A 16933-nucleotide genomic window follows, 5' to 3' on the forward strand; every position below is an offset into this window, starting at 1 on the left:
AATAGTGTAGAAAATACTTTGAAAACTGTGAAGTACAATCCAAAAATAAATTAGTCATTCTAGTCCCTGGGCCTCTGTCTCCTAAAAGCGTGAGAAGTCCCCTGAAAGGGCCTAGCTAGTGTGGCTGGGCACGGGGGTCCTTGTAGCTGTGGTGGGGGAGGGAAGGGAACATTTTTGAAATGAACCCGAGGGGACACCCCGCAGCAAGGAGAGAGAAATGTGGGTTTTGCATTTCCTCTTGATCTCTGATATATGAAAAGGAGCTCTCCATGGGGTTCCTCTTGTGATGGACAGGAAATGCCCGCTAGGTCGCCTATTGAGAACAAAATCGACACATTGAAAGGAACAGTGGGAGTGCAGAGGAGGCCAGACTATAGTGCCCACAGGGTAAGCAGGGTGGGAAACCAGCGCACAAAACCTGGTTACAACTGTTCCGTTCGTTTGTTCAGTTACGTTCAAAATATGCTGAAGCAATTAAGAGGAAGAACCGTAACTCACTGAGGCAGAAAGCTGGAAGAGGTTTAAAGAGCTGTTTTCTGAGTGCTCAGTAAAATGTGTTGAATAACTGAAGGGCTCAGGAGGTGACAGCAAGACCTACTAGCAATTTGGTCACGGAAGAAATCACATCTTGATAGAAAATTACAAATAAAAAAAACGGAGGGAGAAGTCTGGAAATGCTGGAACAGAGCAGCTTCTTCGTTTCATTTTTATCTCAGAGGGTAGCAGACCAAGCTCTGCAAACCACCAGCAGTCTGAGATGTCTCTCGCAAAGACCGGAGTTTCTACCTTTAGGGCAAGCTAAGGAAGGCAGCAAACTGAGGGCCTTCGAGAGCAAGTGCCTGCCAGAGCTTGGTGGCCAGTGGGCTGGCCAGTCACACTCGCTGAACCACTGAGGACAAGTCTGTCATTCGAGCTGCACGTTCGATAGCTCAGAAGAGGCACCAACATACTCATTTGGGAGAAAGTCGCTATTTGTTGGCAGCCCCAACAAATGTCTTGAATATGTTTTGCTTTTATTTTGAATCACATGGAGCGAGAGGTACCTAATTTTTTTAGTCAAAGGCTATGCTGCCTTTAAAGGCCCTGCCAAGCCACAAAATTCCTGTCTGGCTAGTGAGTCCACTAAACATCAGAAAAAAATGGAAATAAGTTTACCATTTGGGCCTAAGAGACCTATTTTATTACACTCACTAAAAACCAGTTGAGATAGAAGAGGATAGATCTATTTAACTCTTACTTGCTCAGCGTTCAGTGTAAAACTGTGAGTAATTCAGTTTTTAGACCTTGGGCACGGTGGCTCATGCCTGTAATCCCAGCACTTTGGGAGGCCAAGGCACCTGGATCACCTGAGGTCAGGAGTTCGAGACCAGTCTGGCCAACACGGTGAAACCCCATTTCTACTAAAAATACAAAAATTACCCGGTCTTGGTGGTGCATGCCTGTCATCCCAGTTACTCGGGAGGCTGAGTCAGGAGAATCGCTTGAACCTGGGAGGTAGAGGTTGCAGTGAGCCAAGATCGCGCCACTGCACTCCAGCCTGGGCAGCAAGAGCAAAACTCCACCTCAAAAGAAAGGAAAGAAAAGAAGGAAGGAAGGAAGAAAGGAAGGAAGGAAGGAAGGAAGGAAGGAAGGAAGGAAGGAAGGAAAGAAAAAAAAAGAAAAAAAAGAAACCAACTGACTTGGGAGTCTCATTTTCTCTGAGACATTTTACCCACACCTAAATGTCTGGCCTTTTCAGTCATGCATGGAGTTGAAGAATCTAGTCCCCCAAGCAAATCATGGTTGCCCCATGGAACTCAGCTTGCACCTGACAAAGCTCCAGCTCTGATAATACCACTGTTCCCGCGTCCTACCGTAATTCTCTCTTCAGTCTGCCCGGATTCTACTTGGGAGGAAAGACTGTCTTTCCTGTCCCTCTGGTCCCTCACTCAGCGTTTCCCCTGCTCTTGTCCACTCCTCCCTGGACATTGGACCAAAATGTTCCTGGGAAATGAAAAACTTCATGAACACGTGGAGACCCCTGATCGCCTACCTGATGGCAGCCTCTAGGACTGCAAGTCAAATGTGGGGTGAAAGGAAATACTTGATGGCTAGTGAAATAACGTGTCTTGCAAATGCAACCTAACTCTGCAGTGGCAAATCCCCTAGTAGACACAGAGGGGCCTCCTAACAGCTGCGTGTGACGCTAACATGACTTTCACCAACCCACCTCTGCTATCTACAGACATTTCAGAGAGCATTTTACGGCTCACTTTTCCCCCAAGTGGCACAGCTCAGAGCTCTGCACAGGACTGACTGATGCCTCTTCCTTTATCACGTATTTTACCTCTCTTTACCTGTTTGTCACATTCTTTTGTGTGTGGCTTCTGTTAATGGGAATGCGGGCTCTATTGAACTTCTCTCCTGCTCAGAGATGAAGTTGAAGGCGGAGGCAAAGCTCCCCTTGCCCCAGTGATGAGCCCATCCCCCACCACCATTATCCTACCTTTGTGGGTTCTGTACCTGATACTTGTTGGTAGAATTAAAGGGAATCTCTGCCACCTTGGGGTTTTTCTTTCTCATCTCTGCCACAGAGCTGTAAGACTGCTCGATGAACTTGAGGAGGGCTGACTCGGAAGCATCACCTGTTGTGGCCCTCTGCCAGGATGGGGTTTGTATAATAAGCCCCAGGGGCATGCTTCCTGGGCATGAGGCATAGCTGTGGCAACATGGAGAGGGGCCAAGTGGGGAGGGTGGGTACTTGGAGGGAAATTACTGAGTTCCAGGAAAGGATTTTTTGGGAGATGGCAGGTTATACCCTGGACACTGAGGTACCCTCTTCCCCTTGGGCCTGACACCTTAGCAATGGGCAGAGTCTCCTGATTAGGTTTAAAGTCAGCCCGGTTGCAGAGGCCAGCGATTTGGGCCAGGATAAACCAGGTATCAGAGTTATTGGCAAATGTTTTCCCTAGGGAGAAAGGAAAAAAGAATTGTGAGCAGGGAATGAGAATTTAAAGCAAGCGATGATTCCCATCCTCTTTGGCACCCAGATACTTCATGGGAGCTGCATTTCTTTTCCTCCACACCTTTCTCTTCTCCAGTCGTTTTCAGGCTCCCCCCCTCTCTGTCTGGACGTCATTCTCTCTCAGCTCACTCATCACACCCCTCAATCCCTCCTTGTGTTGCCCCAATACCACTAGTCACCAGTCTGTTCTTCGCTGGTGTCCACCTCATACACAGTTTCATCAAACCACATGTGGGCGACGATCATGCGGTTCTGGGTGAGGGTGCCCGTCTTGTCCGAGCAGATGGTGGACGTGGAGCCCAGTGTCTCCACTGCCTCGAGGTTCTTCACCAGGCAGTTCTTCTTCGCCATGCGCTTGGCGGTCAGGGTCAGGCACACCTAAAGCCAAGAAGAGAGAAGAGAATACACGCAGGAGATGGAATACTCACACTACTTTGCGTTGTGGATATTTGATCATTTTTAATGCTATTTTAATCTTCTGTATTTATTTCCCTTTTGTTCCCACCTATTCTTTAAACATTTCATTTCTGGCTGTGGTAAAGGAAATTAGGAAAGTGATTGTGGTTTGTGCTTTATGGTAAGAGTTTCAAAAAGGAGTGTATTTTTAAAAAATTTCTTCCTCTGTTTTTGTTTTTGAGACTGGAGTGCAGTGGTACAATCTCAGCTCACTGCAACCTCGATCTCCCAGGTTAAAGCGATTCTCCTGCCTCAGCCTCCCAATCTGGGATCATAGGCGTGCACCACCATGACCCGCTAATTTTTGTATTTTTAGTAGAGACAGGATTTCATCATGTTGGCCAGGTTGGTCTTGAACTCCTCAGCTCAAGTGATCTGCGAGCCTTGGCCTCCCAAAGTGCTGGGATTACAGGCATGAGCCACCATGCCTGGCCAAAAAAGAGTGTATTTCTTTACCAGGGTATCATAGAGAAGGATCCTCTTTATTCCCCCCTGGAATATTCCTCTCCCTCAGGATCCTTGCATATTTTCTATTCAGCAATCTCTTTTTCATTCAAGTTTAGGCCACACCTCCCCCCCCTTTTTTTTTTTTTGAAATGGAATCTTGCTCTGTCACCCAGACTGGAGTACAGTGGCACGATCTCAGCTCACTGCAACCTCCCACCTCCTGGGTTCAAGGAACTCCCTGCCTTAGCTTCCTCAGTAGCTGGGATTATAGGCGCCCGCCACCACACCTGGCTAATTTTTGTATTTTTAGTAGAGATGGGGTTTCGCCATCTTGGCCAGGCTGGTCTTGAACTGCTGACCTCGAGTTCCACCTGCCTCAGACTTCCAAAATGCTGGGATTACAGGTGTGAATCACCATGCCCGGCCAGCCACACCTCTTTAAGTCCAGTCTTTCCAGGGACCACATAGACAGCTAATCTTTTACGGTGGCATAAGATGCTAGATGTGGAGGGAATGTTGGACCAATAGTTTAAACAAAGAATGTGGAGGAGATACCAATAATATCACAGCATGGGGAAGGACTTGAAAAATCATTTAAACCGAAAGACTTTTGTTGATCGTAAGGGCAATGTAGTTAACTGTGAGGCAGGATTTTTTAAAAAGCTAATGAATTCTTAGGCTGTGGTTATGTAAGTATGGACTTACTTACATAATCATAGGTTTAGGGGTTATAATTTATTTACATAATATCGCTAGTCCCAACATTTTTGTGCTAGTCCAAACACACCCCAGCTATTATTCTCAGTTCTCTTTTAAGAATACTGACAAACTAGAGTATACCCCAAACAGCTGATCATCAAGACAGGTGCTTTATAGGTCATGTCATAGGAAGAATGTCTAAGAGGAGGGATTATTTCACCTCCCATCCCGAGAGTTTGGGGGAACGCAATGGCTACCATCAAAAATCTAAAGGGTTATCTGTAGAAGAGAGGGAATTGACTTATTTTGTGTTTCTTCAGCTGGGACAAACTTAGGACAAACAGGGATTTATATTTCTGCTCAACACAATGAAATTTAAATAGAGCAAGCGAACAATGAAATGAATTGAGACAGAAAGGGGTGGGCTTCCCAATTACCAGAAATAATAATCATCTCCTATGAGTTTTAGAGAGGATATTCAGCATTGGTTGAAAGGTTGAATTGAATTTATATGGTCTTTGAAGTCCTTTCCTGTAAGATTCTATAATTCTAAATTAATCTTCCTCTATAAACTGATGAATAAATTGAGGTCTGGAGATGTTTAGTGATTTAGTCAATGCTAGAACTCAGTGACTGATAATCCAATGCATTTTCCATTGAAACGTGCTTCCTCTCTCATTGAGGGAGGGCAGAAGGAGTCAGTGTAATATGAAGAGCTAAATCATTCCTGATATTTGTGTCCGAATTGGGAAGACTCTGCACTTGAAAGGTTCAACAATGAAAGAGATGTTAGTGATTCCTTTTCCCTGAGGTGGTTTGTCTGCCCTGAGGCCACCTTCCACCCTGTCTACTCACAGTGACCGTGGCCAGCAGCCCCTCAGGCACATTGGCCACAATGATGCCAATGAGAAAAATGATAGCCTCCAGCCAGCCATAGCCCAAGAGAAGTGAGAGCACAAAAAAAGTGACACCAAGGAAGACGGCCACCACAGTGATCAGACGGATGAAGTGTTCGATCTCAGCGGCGATGGGCGTCTGGCCAACCTCCAGGCCTGATGTCAGGGAGGCGATTCTGCCCATCACTGTGGAGTCTCCGGTAGCAATCACAATACCTCGGGCGGTTCCTGTGGATGAAGCAGGAGAGGCCAATGTGATGTTGAGGTATGGTAAGAAGTATGGACATTGGTCTCTGCCCCCACTTCCTGACATAGAACTTTTAAAACCCTTGAAGATAGGGGTGCTAGGGGAATCTTTGGTCCTGATATTTGGTCTTTGACCCAGTTCTGGACACAGAACTCCCGAGACCTTTGTAATGTCTTGAGTGACAGGAGCCTCTGACACAGAACTCTTAAATGCCTTGGAATTTCCTGGGTGATAGGAGGATCTTTGTTCTAATGAGGTGACCCTTGGTAGGTTTTTGAATAGTCACAGGATGGGGCTGGTGGCCAGGGCAGATAATCATGTGATTAGAGTTGGAACTTGCAGTTTATGGACTGACCCTTTGGAGGGGAGAAGGGATGAAGGTTGAGTTGGTCACCAATGGCCAATAATGTAATTGATTATACCTATGTAATGAAACCTCCATTAAAAACTCCAAAGGACTGGGTTTGGAAAGTGTCTACGTGTGTGACCACGTGGAGGTTACTGGGGGGCAGCCAGGCAGGAGAGGGCACGGACGCTCCTCCATGCTCCTTCCCACATGCCTTGTCCTACACGTCTCTTCCATGTGACCATTCATCTGTATCCTTACAATATCCTTTATAATAAATGGGTAAACCTAAGTAAGATGTTTCCCTGCGTTCTCTGAGCTGTCCTAGAAAATTAATCAAACCTGGGGAGGGAGTCTTGGGAACCCCAATTTACAGTCGGGCCACAACCTGGGACTTGCAATTGGTGTCTAGAGTTGGGGACTGTCTCTGGGGCTGAACTCTAACCTGTGGGGTCTGATGCTATCCCCAGGTGGATTGTGTCAGAACTGAACTGAATTTATAGGACACCCAGTCATCGTTCTTAGGAGAACTGGTTTTTGGTGGGGAGAACTGTCTGCATGTGTTGGACGCAGAAGTGTTCTGTGTTCAGTGTGAGTGCAGGGAGAAAAAGACTGAATTGGGGAAGCTGCTGGGTTTGGTTCCTACAAAGAGGAAGCTGTCAATGGTCAAAAACAAAGCGGAGACTCAAGGCCCTCTGAGAGGTCATTGTGTTCTCTCTCCTCATATTTAGTTTATACAATAAAGGTCTTCCAGTCTGAAAAATCTCGGAAGAAGTCTCACAGTTCTCCAGAAATACCCAATGTTATTGCCTAAATGCCTTCACTGTCGAGAAGGCCCTTATCACACTTAATCTGAGTATCTTCTGTTGCCTATATAGTTCTTACCTTGCCCTCAGCAGCTGAGGAGTTTCTAGATCTCAGGAATAGTGGTTACCCTTCTGGTAGAGTCCTATGTTCCAGCATCCCCTTATCCCACAACCCAGTGGTTCTCAACTGGAGGCAGTCCCACCCACCAACCCTCCACCCCCGGGGGACATTTGGCAATGCTTGGAGGCATTTTGGTTGTCACAACTGGGGTGGTAGAAGGCTGCTACTGGCATGCAGTGGGTAGAGGCTGGGGATGCAGCTACGTAACCTGCAATGCACAGGACAGCCCTCCCCTCCCACACAACAAAGGACTATCCAGCCCCAAGTGTGGGTGGTTGAGAAATGCTGCTCTAACCTGAGCCCCCTCCCTGCCTTGCTGGCTGGAGCCAGTCTGACCTCTGCTGGGTAGCACGGGCCATAACAGTTGGGCTTCTGTGCTTATGAGGTCCTCCTCCACCAGCACCGCCCCAGTCAGAGGGCAGCTTGGACATCATGTTTGGCTTTACACAGACACGATGCAGGCCACTCATCTACACGGCTCGAAATGAGGGGCTTGACAAGATTCCTTCCTTAAAGTAATTCTTCCTGCGTTACCGTAATGACTGAAATTTCTACCGTGGAAGTCAGTCAGAGTCAGAATCGCTCAGAAAGGCAACATGTCATCGAAACAGCATTTATTTTAGAAGCAGAAAGACGCAGGGCTGGAAGTTTAGCTTTCCAGATTACTAGCTCTTTCCCTTGGGGCAAGTTACTTAAACGCTGAGAGTCAGGCTTCCTCATCTTTAAAACGGAATAAAAGTGCTTACTAAAGCGTGAGGATTGAATGTTTTTAAGAGTCTAGAAGAGGGTTAGGCACATCATAGGCCCTCGAAATTAGTTTCTTTCTTTTCATCATTTAGATGAATTGAGGGTGTCCAGAAGGACTAACATAAAATCGTACTTGTGACTTAGCCGGGGCAGCTGTAACCTGGGAGCACCCATGAACACTGCAGCACATGGTGGTCTCCGTTTCTAAGGCTGCCTTTAGCCCTATGAGTCTGAGAGCAGGGTCCTACTCGTGGAGCAGACAGGTCAGCCTTCAGTGTTTAGGTGGAGGAGGAATCCCGAAGAGACTACCAGGCTGAGGCATTCAACAGATGGGTTTCCAACTGGTTGCCAAAGGCATATACTTGTGGAACGAAGACACTGAAATACTTGAGAGCTGCTGAGGAGTTTTAAATTTTTGGTGGGGTGGAGGAGGCAGGGTAGAGTATGGTCTACCGTGTCTAGAGACGGGGTTAGGTTGATGTTGACTCTGGGGAAGGCTGAGAAGGCTGAGCATCTGGCACATCAGGCCAGACTGACTCCTTCCCACACCTTCCATATATTGCCAGAGAAATAGCATGGGCTCCCTTGAAGATGTGAACCCAAAGAGAGATGTCTGTTCCACAGCCATGTCAAGGTCTGCGGTGATGAGAGATGGGAGGCAAGGGCGAAGGTCTGCAAATTGATCTAAGGCAAAGGTTAAAAGTCTAGGGCAAAGGTTAAAGGGCAAATTGGTCTATGGTAAATGCTATTGGTCTGCAAATTGCTGAGAAATTCCTCAGCTGAAAGTCCTTCCACAACGGCTCATTCAGCCCAGCTTCTTCAACCTGGCTCCACCTTCTCGGCCACATCTTGAGTTTTCTTAGTCTCCTACGAAACCATTTTCTATCTAAACAGACCCTTGTTTCCCAATCGAAATGCCACCACCCGCTTTCCTCTATACCCTTTATTTGAACACATGCTTAGCTGGTGAAAACCCTACTTTGTAAGAGGAAACCTGGGCAAATTTCTTCCTAAAATCTAATAGTAGCTATCTAGTGGTTTTGGGGAAAGCTTGCTAACTTGCATCTTTCTGTCTAATCAATTTTAAAACATTTTTATATATATGTATTTTATTTTCTAGTTGGATTCTTTCTCCTAGTCTATTCAGTCTTCACATTGCTCTTTTCCTTTAAGGTATTTTCAAATTAAATAATTTTATTACCAGGTAGGTCATTAGCAATCTTTCAGTACAGAGCAGGGCATGTGAAAAGAGCATGGGCTGCAGAGACAGACCTACATTAGAATCCCTGACCCGCCTCCTTTCTGTTGAGTTGTACTCTTGAATATGGTGCTTAATTTCTTTGAAGCTTAGTCTGCCCTATGTAAAATAGGGATAATATCTGGTACTGTAAGCGTTGTGCGAATTAGAGATAATATTTATAACATTTAACATACACTATGCATTCAATTAAAAAACATAACTATTTCTAGGCTGGGCGCAGTGGCTCATGGCTGTAATCCCAGCACTTTGGGAAGCTGAGGCAGGTGGATCAGTTGAGGTCAGGAATTGGAGACCAGCCTGGCCAACATGGTGAAACCCCCTCTCTACAAAAAATACTAAAATTAGCCGGGCATGGTGGTGCGTGCCTGTAATCCCAGCTACTCAGGAGGCTGAGGCAGGAGAATTGCTTGAACCTGGGAGGCAGAGGTTGCAGTGAGCTGAGATGGCACCACTGCACTCCAGCCTGGGCAACAGAGAGAGACTCTGTCTTAAGAAAACACAAAACAAACAAAAGAACTATTTTTAGATACCCAAACATGTGTTCTTAAGCATGAATAATGGTTTTCTTTTCTTTTGAGATGGAATCTCACTCTGTCACCCAGGCTGGAGGGCAGTGGTGAAATCTCGGCTCACTGCAACCTCCAACTCCCGGGTTCAAGTGATTCTCCTTCCTCAGCCTCCCAAGTAATTGGGATTACAGGTGCTTGCCACCACACCTGGCTAATTTTTGTATTTTAGTAGAGATGGGGTTTCACCATGTTAGTCAGTCTGGTCTCGAATTCCTGACCTCAAATGATCCACCTGCCTCGGTCTCCCAAAGTGCTGGGATTACAGGTGTGAGCCACCATGCCCGACTGAATAATGGTTTTCAAGTGTGCTCCATAGAGTCTTCAGGTCTCCTTAAGGGGAAAGGGGAAAGGAGAGATTGATATCATGATGTTCAGTCCTTTTTATTACCACTGTGCCCAGAACTGCCTCCCAGTTCAAGGATTCCTAGATTCTAGGAGCAATGCCAAAGTTTGAGTAGCAAAGGCTAAGTGGCACCTCTGGTAATTCAAGTTTCCAATGCAATTATCTTCTTTTGGATAGGGGAACAGTTAGAAGTTAGGGCTTACCTTAGGAGAAAAACGACCTAGCAGGGCTGAACCATTTTCCTCCCTCTGTGCCGTTTTCAGCTTATACAGCATAGTCCATTCACAAGCTATAATAATGGCTGATACTTATAGGTCACTTACAATGTATTAGGCCGTGTGCTGGGCATTTTACATATATTACCTCGATGCACACAAAAATCTATGGAGCAATGGCTTTTATGGTCATCATTGTGCAAATATGGAAATGGTGACTTTGACCTTTCACCAGAGGTCATACAGCCCACGAGTGACAGAGAAACTTGGACATTTACTGGCTCTTCCCTACCCCACTACCTTTAGGAGACAGTTATTCAAATCTTTATGTTTTGGCGTCTGCTTTTGAATCTATGCTACTTATGGTTCAATATTCACCTTCTACACAGTTGGTGGAAAAGAAGCAGATGTTTCGGGTCTCCAGAGGGTTCTCATGGGTGAAGTCAGTGGAGCGGGACTGGGGTTCTGACTCCCCAGTCAAGGACGAGTTGTCTACCTGGGATGGGAAAGAGGATGGGTTGTAAGGTGAGCATAAGAAAAAAGGCCGATTTATTTACAAAGATAGCATGTCTTCATCTGGTCACCAACATCATCATGGACAGAAGAGAAATTTACATACCTGTGGCCTCTAACATCAAATCTGCACTTACTTGTAACTTCTCAAGAGTCTGAGTAATAAGCTTATACTTTCTCTAACTGAGCCCAGGTGTCTACCCTGCCCTGAGATCACGCTTAGTTCCCTCACAGAGCTTTCTGCATCCCCTCACCTTACATCCGCGTGCAGAGATAAGCCGGAGGTCAGCGGGGATTCGGTCTCCACCCTTGATTTCCACGAGGTCTCCCAACACCACATCTTGTACATTAATTTGCAACTTCTCTCCTTCTCGAATTACCAGAGCTTGCTATGGGAGGACAGCGCATGATCGTTTCCAAAACTGTTGGCTTCCCCCATCCCCCTCTTAGCCTAAAACCTCCCGTTACTGGTCTCCGTCCTTCTTGCTCCCCTTTCTTACCATCACCCCACCACCTCATTCTTGAAGGTGTCTTTGGTAGATGGCAAACTCCTATGATGCTGTTTGCAGGGCCCTTTGCAATATGACTTTGACGCTCTTCCCTTTAAGAGGTGGAGTCTATCTCTCTACCCCTAAACCTGGGGTTGGCCATGTGACTTGCTTTGGCCCATAGAAGAAAAGTAATGGAAGGGGAGGTCTAAAAAGTGTTTTAAGACCAGGTGCAGCGGCTCACACTTGTAATCCCGGCACACTGGGAGGCCGAGGTGGGAGGATTGCTTGAACCCGGGAGTTTAAGACCAGACTGGGCAACATAGTGAGACTCTGTCTCTACAAAAAATGAAAAAAATTAGCCAGGTCTGGTGGCATGCTCCTGCAGTCCCAGCTATTTGGGAGGCTGAGATTGGAGTATCACTTGAGCCTGGGAGGTTAAGGCTACAGTAAGTTGTGATCACATCACTACACGTCAGTCTGGGTGACAGAGTGAGACCCTGTCTCAAAAAAAAAAAAAAAAGTGCTTTTATGTTGGGGCTTGCATTGCTGTTCTGAGAACCCTCTGCCACCATATGAACAAATCCAAGCTAACCTCTCTGTAAAAAGAGACATCATGAAGAAAAAGGCCCCAGCTGTCCCAGTCATCTCAGCTGAGGGCCAGACATGCGAATGAGGTCATCTAAGACCATCAGCCCCAGCTGAGATCAGCTCAGACCAGAAAAACAGCACAGCCACAGAATGATGAGAAACAGGAGTTTGCTATTTTAAGCCGCTAGGTTTTGGGGTGGTTTTTTAGGTAGCGAAAGCTAACTGACCATCTCCAAACTCCTAGCCTTCAAAACTGCCCAAACACTTTGTCCCAAAACTCTTACCATGGAAGGAATTAAGTGATACCAAAGAGAGAAGGAAATCCTGGGCTATACTAGTGGACCATGATCCTATTACGGGGAAAATGTGGAGTCTATTCCTTTGTAAGTGTCCAGCCCCGTGCCTAGGAACCCTTGTTTACTGTAGTATTCTTTCCAGGTACCTTTAAAAAACATTTAACTTGGGTTGGGTGTGGTAGCTCAAGCCTGTAATCCCAGCACTTTGTGAGGCCGAGGCAGGCAGATCACGAGGTCAAGAGATCGAGACCATCCTGACCAACTTGGTGAAACCCCGTCTCTACTAAAAATACAAAAAAATTAGCTGGGCGTAGTGGCGTGCGCCTGTAGTCCCAGCTACTCGGGAGGCTGAGACAGGAAAATTGCTTGAACCCGGGAGGCGGAGGTTGCAGTGAGCCGAGGTCACGCCACTGCACTCCAGCCTGGTGCCTGGTGACGGAGTGAGACTCTGTCTCAAACAAACAAACAAACAAACTAACAAACAAACAAAAAATTTAACTTGAAAATAATTTTAAACTTTCAGAAAAGTTGCAAGAATAAAAATAGTGCCAAGAACACCTATATAACCTTTATCTAGACTCAACCTATTAACATTTCGTCCTAGTTACTTTGTCATTTGTTCTCTCTCTGTGTGTACACTCTTTTTCTGAACTTTCCTGATAATAAGTTACCTACATCATGATCTTTTATCCTAAAATCTTCATTGTGCATTTCCCAAGAATTAAGATATTATCTTAACCACAATGTAGTTATCAATTTCAGTAAGTTTCACATTGACACTTTAATCTACTGTATTAATCTGTCAGTATTCCAGTTTTGCCAATTGACACAATACATCCTTTAAAGCATTATTTTCAGTGGAGCTGGAGGACATTGTCTTAAGCAAACAGGAGCAGAAAATCAAATACCTTATGTTCTCACTTATAAATGGAAGCTAAACTCTGAGTACATATGGACATAACGAAGGGAACCAAAGACACTGGGGCCTATTGGAGGGTGGAGGGTGGGAGGAGGTGAGGATGGAAATGCTCCCTATCAGGTACTATGCTTACTACCTGGTGATGAAATACTCTGTACACCAAATCCCTGCGGCACACAGTTTACTTATATGACAAACCTGCACGTGTATCCCAGAACCTAAAATAAAAGCTCAAAATAAAAAGTAAAAATAAAGCATTACTCCTTTCTCCTCTGGCACAGAATCAGATCTAGGGTTAGATATTGAATTTAGTTGTCATGTTCCTGTCTTTTTTTTTTTTTTTTTTGAGACAGAGTCTCTCTCTTTCTCTCACCAGGTTGGAGTGCAGTAGCACATGATCCCCGCCTCCCGTGCTCAAGCGATCCTCCCACCTCAGCCTCCTGAGTAGCTGGCACTACAGGCACGCTCAGCTAATTTTTAAATTTTTTGTAGAGATATGGTCTCACTATACTACCTAGGCTCGTCTTGAACTCCTGGACTCAAGCAATCCTCTTGCCTCAGCCTCCCAAATGGCTGGAATTACAGGTGGGAGCCACCACCCTCAGAATAATTATCATGTCTCTTTAGCCTCTTTTTTTTTTTTTTTTTTTCAGAGACAGGGTCTTGCCCAGGTTGGTCATAGTTCACTGCAGACTTAAATTCCTAGGTTCAAGTAATCCTCCTGCCTCAGCCTCCCATGTAGCTTGGACTACAGGCGTATACCAGCTATTTTATTTTATTTTTGTAGAGATAGCATCTCAAACTCCTGGGTGATCTTGTTGCCTCAGCCTCCAGAGTGCTGGGATTAGAGGCCACCATACCTGGTCTGTTTAAACTGGAACATCCCCACAGCTGTTCTTTGTCTTTGATGTCATTGACATTTGATGAATCCAGCCCCCTCAGCCCCACCAACACTTGTCTCTTTAAAAAAATAGTTCTTATTTGGGGTTTGTATGGTGTTTCCTCTTTAGTTTCAGATTTTGCCTTCTAGATCAGACCATTTGATAGGTGACATTATGTCTTTCTCAGGGTTCCACAGCTTTTCCAGGTACTTTTAGAACTGATAGAGTACCCTGACCCCCTCATCACCAACCTCACTTGGCTTACTCATCGTGGGATATAATTTTCCATGGGACTTCATCATTGTGTATTTAGCCACATCCTGCTCCTCCTCCCACTAGCTCCTCTCACTCCGATCCTACCTGAGGCACCATGTTCTTAAAAGACTCCATGATCTTGGAGCTCTTGGCCTCCTGATAATAGGAGAAGCAGCTGGTGATGACAACCACCACAGTGAGTACGATGCTCAGGTAGAGCTGGGGGTGGGGAAAGAAAGCATTTATCAGTGGCGCCTTGTCTTCCTCTTCATCCTCAGAAAATGGGTTTGTAAGGGTCACAGCAGTTTCTGCAGGTGTAAGAGACCATAGGACTGCGTTGAGAGCAGAGGGGTAGAGGAGACCCTGAGGTGGGGCCAGTACACGTGGCTTCCTGGTGAAGGAACCCTGAGCCGTGGTGAACCATTAGCAAAATTCCTGGTCGGAGAAGGCTGGTATCTTTCTCTCTATGAAGGCTGACCAGTGGACGAGGGGATGGAGGGGCAGATGGTGAGGGAGGCTGGGAGGAAGGAGATGAGGTTGAAACTGTGGAGAAGAGAAAGGGATTGCAAAGTGCTTTGAGGATCAATTGGGAAAGTCGTCAAAAAACAGCAACTTTTTCGAGGACCATTGTGTATCTCGGGGAGCTGGACCAGAGGCTTTCTAGATAAAAGGCGAAAGGAACCAAGATGGACTCCGGGCTCTCTTAGAAAGTGCTGGGAGTGTTAGGGATTTGGACCAGAGGACTTCAGGAGTGCTAGACTGCTGAGCAAGAGAGTATCTGGGGCTGAGCAGAAACTGGGCTGGCTATAGTCGCAGCTGATCAGACTCACGTTGTCTTTGGCAGGCTCCTCATTGAAGTATATCTGGATGCCGTAGGCCACAAAGCAGAGAATGGCCCCAGTCCACAGTAGGAGGGAAAAGCCACCGAACAGTTGCTTACAGAATTTGACCCATTCTGGAGTGGTAGGGGGTGGGGTAAGGGTATTGGGTCCATCTCGAATCAGGATTTCCTTTGCCCTTTGGTGGCTATGGCCCTGTGTAGAGAAGAAATAGGGTTGGATAGAGAGCTGTGAAAAGAGGAACAGGTATAGCAAAGGGGAACCTAACCTTTGGAGCCCCAGGATGGGCCTAGAGTCCAACAAAGCTTTCAGAAGGTCACTCTGAAAGTTCTTTCTGGATAAGGTGAGATTTTAAAATCTGCGTTAGAGGAGAGATGTCACTTCGCATGCTTACATAGGAAGGGTTTTGTTTGTGGATCGATTCACAAACCTTTTTGAACTTGAGAACCTATCTTGGGTCCTGCTATGTGGTAGGTGCTGAGGATACCAATGTAAGAATGGTCCCTACTTTTAAGGTGCTCCGGTGGAGAGATAAATACATACAGATAATTATAATGTGCAGGGCCAGTGTGAGGAAGAAATATAATGCTTAATGTTGATAACATATTAACACCCACACTTTGACTCTCCAACTTAGAAGGAATAAGATCTAGTGTTTGGTAGCACAATAGGGCAACTATAGTTAATGATTTATTGTAGATATCAAAATAATTAGAGGAGTGGATTTGGAATATTCTCATGCAAAGAAATGATAAACATTTGAGGTTATGGGTATCCTAAATACCCTGATTTGATCATTACACATAGTATACTTATATCAGAATATTACATGTATACTATAAATATGTACATTTACATATCCATATATATATTATATATTGAGACAGAGCCTGGCTCTGTCACCCAGGCTAGAGTGCAGTGGCATGATCTCAGCTCACTGCAACCTCCATCTCCCGGGTTCAAGTGATTCTCCTGCCTCAGTCATCCAAGTAGCTGAGATTACAGGTGTGTGCCACCACACCTGGCTAATTTTTGTATTTTTAGTAGAGACGGGGTTTCACCATGTTGGCCAGGCTGGTTTTGAACTCCTGACCTCAAGTGATCTGCCAGCTTTGGATTACAGGTGTGAGCCATGGCACCTGATCTATACATTTAAAAAATATATAAATAGAAAAAAATAGAAATAAATATAAATAGAAAAGAATACCAATATAAATAGAAAAGAATACCAACAAAAGGCATGAATGCATAGATTCTCATTCCACTCTCGTTCACAAGCTTTTGCACTTTTTCCTGTTAGTGAAAATGACAGTAGAACCTGCCAATCCCCATCAGCCACTGCCCAACCTCTGTCTGAAACACCCAAGGGGCCCTAAGACCCTTTCGGGGGGTCCACAAGGTCAATTTTTATAGTAATACTAATCGTTGTTTGCCTTTTAAAACTCATTTTCTTAAGAGTATATAGTGGAATTTTCTGAAGGCCAACTGACATGATATCACAACAGATTTAATACAGAAAAGTGAATCCACCTTATTTTCTATTAAAAAGTGAGACATTGAAGAGATTTGCAAAAATGTAAGATGATGCTTTTTTTTTTGTTTTGAAAAATATAGTTATTTGTCAAAACGTATATATGAATATATAACAACTTTATTTTTGTTATTTTTAAATGAATTGAGAAACACATTTTTAACCTCTCAATTTTAGTTTCTAATATGGTAAATATAGACAGATGTAAGCCACATAAGCACAAGCTCTTTGCTGTCCTAGATAAATTATAAGAGTGCAAAGGGCCGGGCGCGGTGGCTCAAGCCTGTAATCACAGCACTTTGGGAGGCCGAGGCGGGTGGATCACGAGGTCAAGAGATCGAGGCCATCCTGGTCAACACGGTGAAACCCCGTCTCTACTAAAAATACAAAAAATTAGCTGGGCATGGTGGCACGTGCCTGTAATCCCAGCTACTCAGGAGGTTGAGGCAGGAGAATTGCCTGA

The 16933-nt window shown here is 45.3% G+C and overlaps 1 protein-coding gene across 1 annotated transcript in view; it reads right to left on the reverse strand.

The window, feature by feature from the left end:
• Positions 1–16933, reverse strand: part of LOC108286038 (sodium/potassium-transporting ATPase subunit alpha-4) — a 42014-nt gene that overhangs the window by 18125 nt on the left and 6956 nt on the right. The window contains exons 3-10 of the mRNA XM_017503640.2: positions 14931–15134; positions 14206–14319; positions 10925–11059; positions 10536–10653; positions 5462–5730; positions 3184–3382; positions 2838–2947; positions 2503–2637 (exon numbers count right to left, since the gene is read on the reverse strand). Of these exons, the coding sequence (XP_017359129.1) occupies positions 2503–2637; positions 2838–2947; positions 3184–3382; positions 5462–5730; positions 10536–10653; positions 10925–11059; positions 14206–14319; positions 14931–15134 (1284 nt within the window). The remainder of the gene's footprint in view (positions 1–2502; positions 2638–2837; positions 2948–3183; positions 3383–5461; positions 5731–10535; positions 10654–10924; positions 11060–14205; positions 14320–14930; positions 15135–16933) is intronic.

Source organism: Cebus imitator, unplaced genomic scaffold (genome assembly GCF_001604975.1).
Source record: "Cebus imitator isolate Cc_AM_T3 unplaced genomic scaffold, Cebus_imitator-1.0 Scaffold313, whole genome shotgun sequence".
Classification (NCBI taxonomy): Eukaryota; Metazoa; Chordata; class Mammalia; order Primates; family Cebidae; genus Cebus; species Cebus imitator.